Here is an 11,822-nt window from a genome sequence, read left to right on the forward strand (position 1 = left end):
TGTTGCAAAGTTTCTTTTTTTCCAAATTATTATCATTTGAGAGAAAAGCATTGTTGAAAAATATGGATGCGGATAGGGTTCTCTTCATTGCTGAGTGGTTGGAGGCAGATCTGAATGTGTGCTTGCGGTCAATTGCAAGAAAGCAGAGTTCACTTCCACCATAATAACCACAGTCTATATTCCACCAGATGCTAATGCAAAGCTTGCTTTGAACAAACTTCACGTGGCCATTAGTAAACAACAGACTGCTCACCCAGAGGCTGCTTTTATTGTTGCGGGTGATTTGAATCACTGCAGTGCTCCCCAAATTCCATCACCATGTTTCCTGCCACACCAGAGGAGACAAAACTTTGGATCACGTTTACACAAACATTGATGGAGCTTACAATCGCAACCCCCCTCCCCAACTTGGACAGTCTGATCACCTTTCTTTGTTTCTCACCCCTAAGCAGGGCCGGCGCTCCACACACGCACATCACGCACTGCGCGTAGGGAACCAAGTGCTCTTGGGGGGACACCAAAAAATCTGGTTGAGTCTTTTATTTTAACGGGGTCCGGGAAAATTGTGAAACTTGGGCTGTTAAAGATGCAGTTTGTTTGAGAAGGAAAGGAAGGCCAATTGTTTGGGTCCTCATCTTCATATTTGAATGACAAATAAAGCTAATTTTCCCTGTACGTTACAGATGTGTCACGTGTGCATATAGCTATTAGTGCAGAACGTTCCCCATTGTAATTTCTTCGCTTCAATACAATGTCTATCTGCCTCTTTTAGAACTTTAGAAAAACCCTGAAACTGAACGTGATGTGATTTTGCCAAACTAGACCGCTTAGATAAAGATTTTTCGTTGTTGTACTATGGCATGCGGTCATTTTCAAGAGGTTCGGCCAAGGGCGACATCTGTTGGTGAAACTGCAATTATAAAAAAAAAAAAAAACACAATCTCAGTGTTTGTATATTTTCATATTCACAGAGTTGTCAAATTATTAGGGCTGGGAAAAGATGAATCTCGATTAATAGCATCCAAAATAAAAGTTTGTGTCTACATGATATATGTGTGTGTACTGTGTATAATTATTTTGTATATATAAATTATATATACAAAATAATTATACACAGTACACAAACATATATCATGTAGACAAACTGTTATTTTGGATGTGATTAATCGCGATTAATCTTTTCCCAGCCCTACAATGTACAGAATTTTATGTACAGAATTATTATATTGTGCCTCATCAGACCTCTTTTAAAGGTAAAATAGAGTTTTGAATTTTAAATGTTTCAGTGACAAAGAGGCCTATATAAAAGACTAATATGTGCAATATTTTTGTATGATGGTTCATGGTTCAATCAAAAAATGCATTTCAGTAGAATCCCTGAATATTTTGTCTTGTATTTCTGAATGCAGGGTCAATGCTAAAATACATGCAAGGAGCAACTCAAGGCCAGGAGGAAGAACCATCAACCAGCAGTTGTAGCCAACAACACCAGCCACCAACCAGATCAGACTTTGCAACAGCACCTAGCCCAGATACAGATATAAGTTCTGAATGGTAGTTATTTCTTTGGTTAGTGGGTGGGTGGGTGGTTGGTTGGGGAGGAGCATTTGAGTGGCTAGCGCCGGCCCTGCCCCTAAGTATTCACCCCTCATCAACTGTGTGAAGCCATCAGTGAGGACCATCAAAGTGTGGCCAACTGGAGCAGACTCTTTACTTCAGGACAGGTTTCAACACACTGACTGGAGAATGTTTGCTTCTCAGGCTGCCTGTGGCTCTCACACGGACATTGATATCTACACCTCCTCTGTACTGAATTACATCAACACCACCATTGACAGTGTTACAACAGAAAAACATAAAAACATACCCTAATTAGAAGAACAAGGAGGTGCGACTTCTGCTGAAAGCCCACAACACTGCCTTCAGGTTAGATGAGGCTTGGGCCTACAACAAATCCAGGGCAAACCAGAAAAGGGGCATCAAAAAGGATAAGTACTGCTACAAGCTGAAGTTAGAGGAACACATTTCCAACTCTGACCCCACACGCATGTGGCAGGGCATCCAGGTCATCACCAACTACAAGTGCAGAACTCCATTCCAACGGTCACAGACATTCCTTCCTTAACAAGCTAAATGGCTTTTATGCTTGCTTCAACAGCGACAGCAAGGAGACGGCCACCAAAATCACACCCTCAGCAGACCACCAAACCCTCAAACTCAACTCCACAGATGTCCACACGGCACTGAGCAGGATCGACGCGGGTAAACCTGCTGACCAGGATGGCATTCCTGGTTGTTTGCTTAGGGCATGTGCAAAGCAGCTTGCAGGGGTCTTCACAGATATTTTCGACCTGTCCCTCACCCAAGTAACTGTGCCAGCAAGTCCACATCCATTGTGCCAGTACCGAAACACTCCTCCACGATGTGCTTAAATGACTACCACCCTGTAGCACTCACACTCATCACTATGAAGTGCTTCGAGCGACTGGTCCTAGCACACCTTAAAGACTGCTTCCCACCCACACTGGACCCACACCAATTTGCCTACCATAAAAATAGGAGCACAGATGATGCAGTATGCACAGTGCTGCACTCTGCACTCACAAACCTGGACCATAACAACACGTATTGTTTGTTGACTTCAGTTCAGCATTTAACACTGTCATTCCCTCTAAGCTGACCACAAAACTTGGAGACCTGGACATTAACACCTCCTTCTGCAACTGGATTATGGACTGACTAACAGACCTCAGCATGTTAGGTCAGGCCACACCTGCTCCACTACCATCACACTCAACAGCGGCGTACCACAGGGCTCTGTGCTGAGCCCATTCCTTTACTCCCTTTACACCCATGACTGCAAGCCTGTGCATGGATCCAACTCCATCATTAATTTTGCAGATGACACCACAGTGAATGGCCTCATCAGAGACAATGATGAGACTGCCGACAGGGAGGAGGTACAGCACCTGCCCACATGGTGGGCTGAAAACCACCTGCTCCTTAACAGCAGCAAGACAAAGGAGCTTATTCTGGACTACAGGAATAAGAAAGGAAGCATGCACGACCCCATCCACATTAACGGGATGGTTGTTGAACATGTCTCTAGCCTCAAGTTCCTGGGAACTACCATCTCGGAGGACCTGTCCTGGACTACTCAGGACACTGAAAAAGAACCAGCTGTCTTCAGCCATCCTGGTAAACTGTTGTGCAATCGAGAGCATCCTGACCAATTGCATCACAGTCTGGTATGGGAACTGCTCAGTGGCTTACTGCAAGGAACTGCAGTAAAAAAACAGTAAACTTGTTATTACTTGCACTACTGTTTGTTCATCCAGAATACAGAGTAATCCATTTGCACACTGAAATATTTTCTATGCACTTTACTGTCCATTCCACAAGTGTAAATGATGTTCATAGTTTCTGCCTATAGTGTACATACACTTTTACATAATCCATCACAAACACCTTATTCTGAATGTTTATTTATATTATTTATTCTATATGTTTATCTGAAAGCATGTTTGGGTGATGATAGTTGTGTAACTTCAAGCAAATAAAGAAAACATCATAAATAAATAACAGTCATCTTTACTGAGCTAACAATTGCACTTTTGTGGCTTAATCTAAAGGTTGAAACCATTTACATGGTGCATTCCTATTTTTATAAGTGTGACTACTATAGCAATAATGTTGTTATGAAATATAAATGTAAAAAAAAGTAACATTAATTGGGAAATGAGTAAAGTTGGTCAAAAGAAGAAGAAAAAGAAATCGGTTCTTAAAATTAAAGATTGACATCTGAATAGATATGTAAAAATGCCTTATCACTTTATTTTTTTATTTAATTTTTGTTTGTTTGATAACAGGCACATACAATATGGGTAGCTAAAGCTGAATATCATTAGAAAAAATGCTTAAAATCCTTCAAGGAATTCAGCATGCCAAATATTTCACAATGTAGAGAAACAGACTGCATCCAGATGTACGGTTCTTTCAAAATAAATTCTAGATAATCTACTTGAAAATATTTGTTGACAGAACACAGAAAGAAAACCAGGAAATTCAGGTCCATTCACTCCTGAGTGTGAAAAACAGGTCAAAACTGATCCAATGCTCCAAAAATAGAAACTAAATGGAACATAAAACTATTATCCCTGGTTTAAGCTTAAATGGCCAAACATAAAAGTAACAAAGCAAGATGGGAACAACACAACAGATTGACAGAGTCCCTTTTTTGATTCCCACGGTCCTTCAAAGCCTAAAAAACAAGTTTAATTCAGAATAGAAAAAAAGTGCAGATTGAAAAGATACATTTGATATACATGTGAAGGTGTGTGTGTGTGTGTGTGTGTGTGTGTGTGTATGTGTGTGTGTGTGTGTGTGTGTGTATGTATGTATGTATGCATGTATGTATGTATATGTGGGCACACTATTGTGGAGCACCTCCAAAAGTACTACCAAAGTAAGGAGGGACTTATTTTGCTTTTAAATATAAATATCCTCCCAACACCTAAAAACTTCATGGTAACTGCTCTTTATGAAAAAATACATTTATTACAAAAAAAATGTCATGCATGTTGTAACAATGTCTTCATTTTTATTAAGAGCATTAAAATGAGACACCAGAATAAACTGAACTTGCATAAAAAAAAAAACAAAAAAAAAAAACTGGACCATTTCTTTAACAGAAGCAATAGAACACTGTGCTGACCTTATGTAACGTAATAGCTGCGAGCTAAACTCTGATAACACTCACTAAAGCCACCGTTACTGCATGTGCGGAGTCACTGAAGGCCAGTTCTGCCCATTTCTACTAAACGTTACTTTGTCTTCTTGTCTGTGGCCAGTGTATCATGAAGCTTTGAAACAGATTTCTCATAGTGGTCCATCACCAGCGTCCCGTTCTCGTCGAAGAATGCCCCGACTGACTTCGTAAACTCTGTCTCCCTGGACTGCTTGGTTTTCCCATCAGTGAAACACATTCTTAAAGTATACTGGTCATCAAACCTATTGGAAACAAGTCAGTTAGTTGCAATCAATTTAGATATTTATTTTTCTGAAGAATGGCACTGCTATACAGTGAACAGGTGTTTCGTACAGTACTGTCATTAAAGATTTATGGTGAGGGATTTGTTCTACAACCTACGGGTGTGCAATATTAAACAAAAAGTCTTTTTGGATAATTTTTGGCAATATTTTGTGCAAGTGTGTTTTATTGCCCTTCCTATGTATTAAGCCTGTCTAAATCCACCAGTAGGTGGCAGCCCAACCCTGTCTTCATGAGTGATTCATTTAATCATTCATTCAAATTTGTTCAAAATAATCGGTTCATTTAGAAACAAAACAAATAACAATCTTTATAAATGGGTCATTAGCTATGTTTCCATCTAAAGTTGTGAAAGTAAATGTAACTAATGCGCAAACTGGAATATCGCATAATACATTTGCGAATAAAACTAGGAGAACCAGTGAATATAATAATTTTCATATGTAATAAATTACTTTACAATAAACAATAACAATGAATGCGGCCATTGCTTTTAGATGTGGATGCTGCTGTTTGGGAAAGCAGTCGTGTAAGACAGTAAATATACAAAAATAGTTTGATGACAAAGTTTCCTCAGGCATTTCAGAACGATCAAAACAACATACAGATGCAGTGAATGAGATCAGTCCGCTGGTTGGTCAAGTTAACCTGTCTCATAGTGCAAAGACACATTACTTTTTTTACAATGCACATGGTGGAATTTATTTGGTAAATGTGTTTCCATCGTTAATGCAAATTTTTTCTTATTGGATACAAATTTCATCCTACTCGGTTGTGTGCATAAGTTTATGCGCATCTTGGCATTTCCATCCAGTGTTTTTTTATGCAATAATCCAAAACGCGCATAAAATAGGTGGACGGATTGAATCATTGACTCTGATGATTCGTTAAGAATTAAACGAAGATTCAAGCAAGAAACACAAGTGCTTCTCTGAGAGGCACATCAGTGAAACATAGCAAAAACAGAAAATACTGTATCCAAAATGTAACTCGATATTATTAACTTCTTTATTGATCTGTTGTATTTGTATAAAATCAAGATTACATGAATAAAGTATCAAATTGTGATGTGAAGTAGTGTCTATAAAAGTTGAAGCGCGGAAAGACTGCCATTTAAATGAGAAATCTACACGTTCTGCATGTCTCCAAAGTAAATGGGTGATAGTTTCATTTACTAAACATACATGCCAGTACACATGCTGATGCTCGTGGTGCTTTCAGTGTCTGACTTCATGAGACACACACACACAAAAAACTATTGTTATATCATGTACACACAAATATACAAAGGTCTTCACTACAACACTTCAAATACTTAAAAAATTAGGTTAATCTTGAAATGGTGACAAAAATATATCACCGTACAATAGAATGTAATTCTCATTTATAATAATAACTTTAATAGTAGACTTAATTGATTACCTTTTAAAAGGCTGTTACAATTAGGCCGGTCACGATAACTTTTTGTTGTGCAATATGTTGCCCCAGAAATAATTGTGATAACCGATATTATTGTAATTTTAAAGACCGTTTTATGCCACTGAATACAAATTCATAATGTAACAGCATAAAGTGCAAGAAGGCCTACACCCTTCTAAATGACAACAAACGTTTAATTTTTGAGAAGATTTAGATTGTGGAAATTAAGTATCCAAATATTAGATGCCTTAAAAACCTTAATAAATACTAAAATATATATAAAAAAAATTGGAACAGACCCGGAAGAGAAGACAATGCTGAATAAAGTTGCAGTTTTTGCTATTTTTGGACCAAAATGTATTTTCGATGCTTCAAAAAATTCTAACGGACCCTCTGATGTCACATGGACTACTTTGATGATATTTTTCCTCACCTTTCTGGACATGGACAGTATACCGTACACACAGCTTCAATGGAGGGACTGAGAGCTCTCGGACTAAATATAAAATATCTTAAACTGTGTTCCAAAGATAAACGGAGGTCTCACGGGTTTGGAAAAGAAAGATAAAATAAATAAAAGGAGAAAACAAAACATGCTAAATTCACCTTTTTAGGCTAGAGGACAGCTGCCAGGTGTGATCCGGGTCCATGCCAGCTGGGTCCTTCTGCATGGCCACGAGGAAGATGTTCTTCTCTTTGTAAGAGGTGTAGAGGGTCAAAATCCCCATCATGATGAAGTATGTGTGGATCTATTAAGGAGAAAACCGACCAATGCCCAGTTTACATTCATTTACACTCAAACCTCCAATCTGAATTGTTGATCTCCACTCTGTTGGGAGTTTGCTCGGTGAAGGATATGAAACGACGCAGCAGGCCAGTACAGGCTTGGACTCTGGGAACGGGTGCAGGTAGTCCCAAATTAAAGCTACAATGGCAAAAAGGCAGGAGACCGTGCAAATGACCAGACGTCCATCGACTAAGTTGAAGTTCTCAATGTAGCCGTATTTTTCTATCAGAACCTACGGTTGAAAAAGAAAAGTTATTTTGCACAAAATATTCTACAATTGTAATTATTATTCTACCTTAATTTCATTTATAAACAGGTGCACACCTTTTTAGCTGCATCATCTAGAGAGTTCTTCACCGCTGCACCGTCCCATTTGTCGATCTTCACAGGCTTTTCGTCAATCCTCCACTGAAATCAAGGAATTCATTGAGATTAGCTGATGCACATGATTTTAGCAGATCTCATTGTCAAACAGTTACTTTTAAAACTTTCACATTTGCAAGTAAATTATAGTCATTTGATTGGCCAGTTTATATCAAATGTGATGATATAAAAATACTTTTCTATTACAGTGTCTTCACTGGCTGGACTCCGAAACATATGGTTGCAACTAGTGCAGTATGACTTGAGTTACTAATCAAGTCATCAGCCCAAAGTATCCATCATTGAATGAGTCTGAGCAACTCAAGAAATAACATCTGGCACCAAACATCAGCAAGGCATTACTTTCATTATACGTCAGACTCTAAAAATAAATGGTTTAAGGTTTAATGGATGTTAGGACATATTAACAACTATTTTAGTTAGAATACATTTGCTACAAGTGACAGAAACTATATGCACAATGAATAAAATGAAGCCACTTAACGTTATACAATTATACGTTTTGGCACCAAACAAGAGCGATGGTCGCATCAACATCACATCCGATTAAGAGATGCGAAAGATCTTTTTAACCAATGTATTGTATAAACAATAATTAATTGTGTTGTGTTGTGTTATGGGTATAGTTGCACAAATATAATCGTATCTCCAAAAATGCGCAGCCAATAAAGATTTCTTACTTTTTCAAGCAGTCCATTCTTCCCGTTCCTCGCCGCCATCTTTTCTTCCTGTTGGTTTGCTGTGACCTGGGTAAGTGTGATTGGCTAAAATCGCACAATAACCGACCAATCGAAATCGGTTTGAAACAGAGCGACTTAACGGTAGTGGCTACGACGAGTGGGCGGGTTACAGTGACTAGGACGAGCTCTCTGATTGGCTAGATACGGTGACGTAATAATTAATTATCAACACAACGAAAATTTTATTTATGGCTGCAGAGAGATTTATCTCTTGGAATCTCCAGATTATCATATGCTGCTCAGTCTCTCCATGTTGATAACCACGTTCTCAAAAGTATTGACAAAATATTATTTAATTATAAAAATAGCATGCATTATATCAAGAAATGTGTTGTTTGGAATACTTATGGAAATTGTTGTTTCAGTGTTAGATTAATCGCACATTTAATAATACTCTTAAAATTATTTGGGCTAAACACTTTCTCAAAAATCCAACCTCAGTCTGGAACTTTATTCCACAATATATTTTCTCCAAATTTGGTGGATTTTTTTTTTTTTTTTTTTGTGTGTGTGTGTGTGTTGCTTTGTAATTATAATGTTGAAAAAATAAAAAATAAAATAAAAAATAACATTTTTGGGTCAACTATTTCTTTAAAGTGAGTGTTTAAATTTACCTAAAATCGTCTGATATAGAAGAACACAGTTTTTTTCTTATCTATGCATGTTGTAACAATTTCTTAATTTTTATTAAGTGCATTAAAATGAAACACCAGAATAAACTGAACTTGCATTAAAAAAAAAAAAAAGGAAAACTGGACCATTTTTTTAACAGAAGCAATAGAACACTGTGCTGACCTTATGTAACGTAATAGCTGCGAGCTAAACTCTGATAACACTCTCTAAAGCCACCGTTACTGCATGTGCGGAGTCACTGAAGGCCAGTTCTGCCCATTTCTACTAAACGTTACTTTGTCTTCTTGTCTGTGGCCAGTGTATCATGAAGCTTTGAAACAGATTTCTCATATTGGTCCAGCACCAGCGTCCCGTTCTATAATATATAGAATAATATAATATTTTAATATATTTTCTCCAAATTTGGTGGATTTATTTTTATGTTGCTTTGTAATTATGATGTTGAAAATATACCAACTAAATTAGCTAAATTTCATAAGAAGCTCCTTCTCACCTGCTCTCTTCTATACAAAAATAAATTTTCTCTTCATAAATACTTTATATGGAATAACAGAAATATTCTATATATAAACAGATCACTTTTCTTCCAGCGCTGGTTTGAGGCAGATATTTTGCCTGTAAATCAATTATTTAATGCAAATGGCCTTATATTAAACTATGAGGAATTTCTTAATTGTTTTAACATTCCCATTACCTCTAAAGAATTTACTATTGTATTCAATGCCATACCATCTGGAGTTATTAGACTATTTCAACATATCCCCTACCCCGCTATTTTACCTTCTGCAGACCCTACTGTTACAATGTTTGGGAAATATTGCTTTTTTTAATCCACTTCTTCTAATAAATCAATACGTTTATTATTTCTCAAGGAAAATGTTTCAATTCCAAATGTCACAGTATATTGGAATACCTTTGTTTTTGATATTAACTAGAAGAAAATTTGGCTGATTCCAAATAGATCCTTAATTACTAATAAGAGAAGTTTCTTTTTTTATTATCCATCACGTATTTCTTAAATAAATTCAAAAAAGATATCGATACAAATTGTTCTTTTTCCAAACAGCACCCAGAGACTATTGTGCATTTATTTTGGTTTTGCCATTACTCTAGTTATTTCCCTATTTGTGACTGAGAACATTGATAACGTTGTTTCTTTACTCTGGGAACATGTTTTGTTTGGAATTGTGAATTGGAAAAAGAGCATTTACTGGAAAACAAAATATACTTAATCATATTTCATTAACAAAATTTTATGTACATAAATGTAAATCTTCAGGTCATTTAACTCGTTTAACAAGAAGGCTTTAAAAAAATTGAAATTTGTAAGACTTTTTATCTTTCCATTTGATGTAATCTTCTGTAATTAGTTGTACCCCGTCTTGTAGTAGTTTTTTTTTTAATTATTATTATATTTTTCCTCTTTACTTATACTTTTTGTTTATTTGTTATACATTGTAACTGTTTTTTCTTTGTCTATATAATGTTCTTAATAATAAAAAATAAATAAAAAATACATAGACTGAATAAAAATGGCAGAGAGACTAAATAAATTATGTTTTGAAATAAAAACTGAGAATTATTTTAAGGGCGCACTCTTTAAAATAGCTACGAACCATAAACTAAACTTATTGATTTTCTGCGCCCAACATAAAAGCCTCAATTCTGGACGTTATCACATACAATATTTTATATTTCTAAAACATTTTATATGTCATCACCCCATCTGACATACGCCGCCCACTTTAGGACCTAATGACTTATGTCTGTCCGTTTCCAGTCATGATTACAAACTTTTATAGAAATATCTCACATTTTATTAGTTCATATAAATAAACTTCCTTCTTATCTGCTAAACAGACATTAATCCTGTTGCACTTTTTTTGGGTCCCAACAGTCACCAATCCCACGCTGATCCAGGGTTTCCAAGATTACTAATTCCTGTAGGGAGTGATTTCATTCAGGTAGATTTAGCATCTTTATTTGCAGATGTATATTTTCCAAGTTATGAAATAAAGGCGAAGACCACTAGACCACATTTAACTTTTGTCTTCCTTTATTAATATTATATTTTTATTATTATTATTTTTATCTTGATTTTCTTCAATGAATCCTTCAAGGTAAACATGACAAAATATGAAAAGAACAATTACTAAATGCATCAAGTAAAAAAAAAGTAAAAAAAAAAAAAAGTTGATAATACTTTCAGAATAGACTAAATGTCTGTAATAAGGAAGCAAGGCATACTTAAAAACAAAAAGTATATAACCCCCCTGAGCACCTAATAAGATGAGTCAAAACAAAACAAAATATTTAAATATTTAAACAAAACAAAACAATTCTGAAAGAATGCTACATAAACTCCTGTCAAGTTATAATCCTCATAGTGTTTTGTTGAGTGAAACAAAAAAAAAAAATCCTGTTTTTTTTTTTTTTTTTAAATGCAATATTTAAAAAGACGACATTACTACAAAGTACTGTTCAAATAAATATAATGTGTGCTTTACATCTCCACAGAGTCCAAACATATGCAACATTCTCTTGCAAATCCAGCAATTCCTTTCAACAGTGGAAGACAATCCAAGTGCTTTGAAAGCCCATCAGAAACAGCTCCTATTAACATCTTTGCATCTGTATCAATATAGGCAAGTCATGTTTCCAAAATAGTACAGTAACATTTAAAAAAAATAATAAAAAAAGGAAAGATTCCTTGATTTGCAGAAATCACCCATTGGCACATTACAAAGTATACAGTATAGAAATGTATCTATTTGCAATAAAGATAAAAGATTAAATGTCTGTGCATATG

At 35.9% G+C, this 11,822-nt stretch overlaps 1 protein-coding gene across 1 annotated transcript; it reads right to left on the reverse strand.

The window, feature by feature from the left end:
• Positions 1–3,808: 3,808 nt before the first annotated feature.
• LOC113096469 (probable signal peptidase complex subunit 2) lies at positions 3,809–8,435 on the reverse strand. Its single transcript, XM_026261873.1, has 5 exons — positions 8,321–8,435; positions 7,581–7,664; positions 7,328–7,488; positions 7,076–7,210; positions 3,809–5,010 (listed from the first exon to the last, which is right to left on the reverse strand). Exons 1-5 carry the CDS (start codon positions 8,357–8,359, stop codon positions 4,824–4,826), a joined length of 606 nt encoding a protein of 201 aa, XP_026117658.1. The 5' UTR covers positions 8,360–8,435; the 3' UTR covers positions 3,809–4,823.
• Between the last annotated feature and the right edge of the window lie 3,387 nt (positions 8,436–11,822).

The sequence above is a fragment of the Carassius auratus genome, unplaced genomic scaffold, assembly GCF_003368295.1.
Source record: "Carassius auratus strain Wakin unplaced genomic scaffold, ASM336829v1 scaf_tig00215941, whole genome shotgun sequence".
NCBI classification, from domain to species: Eukaryota; Metazoa; Chordata; class Actinopteri; order Cypriniformes; family Cyprinidae; genus Carassius; species Carassius auratus.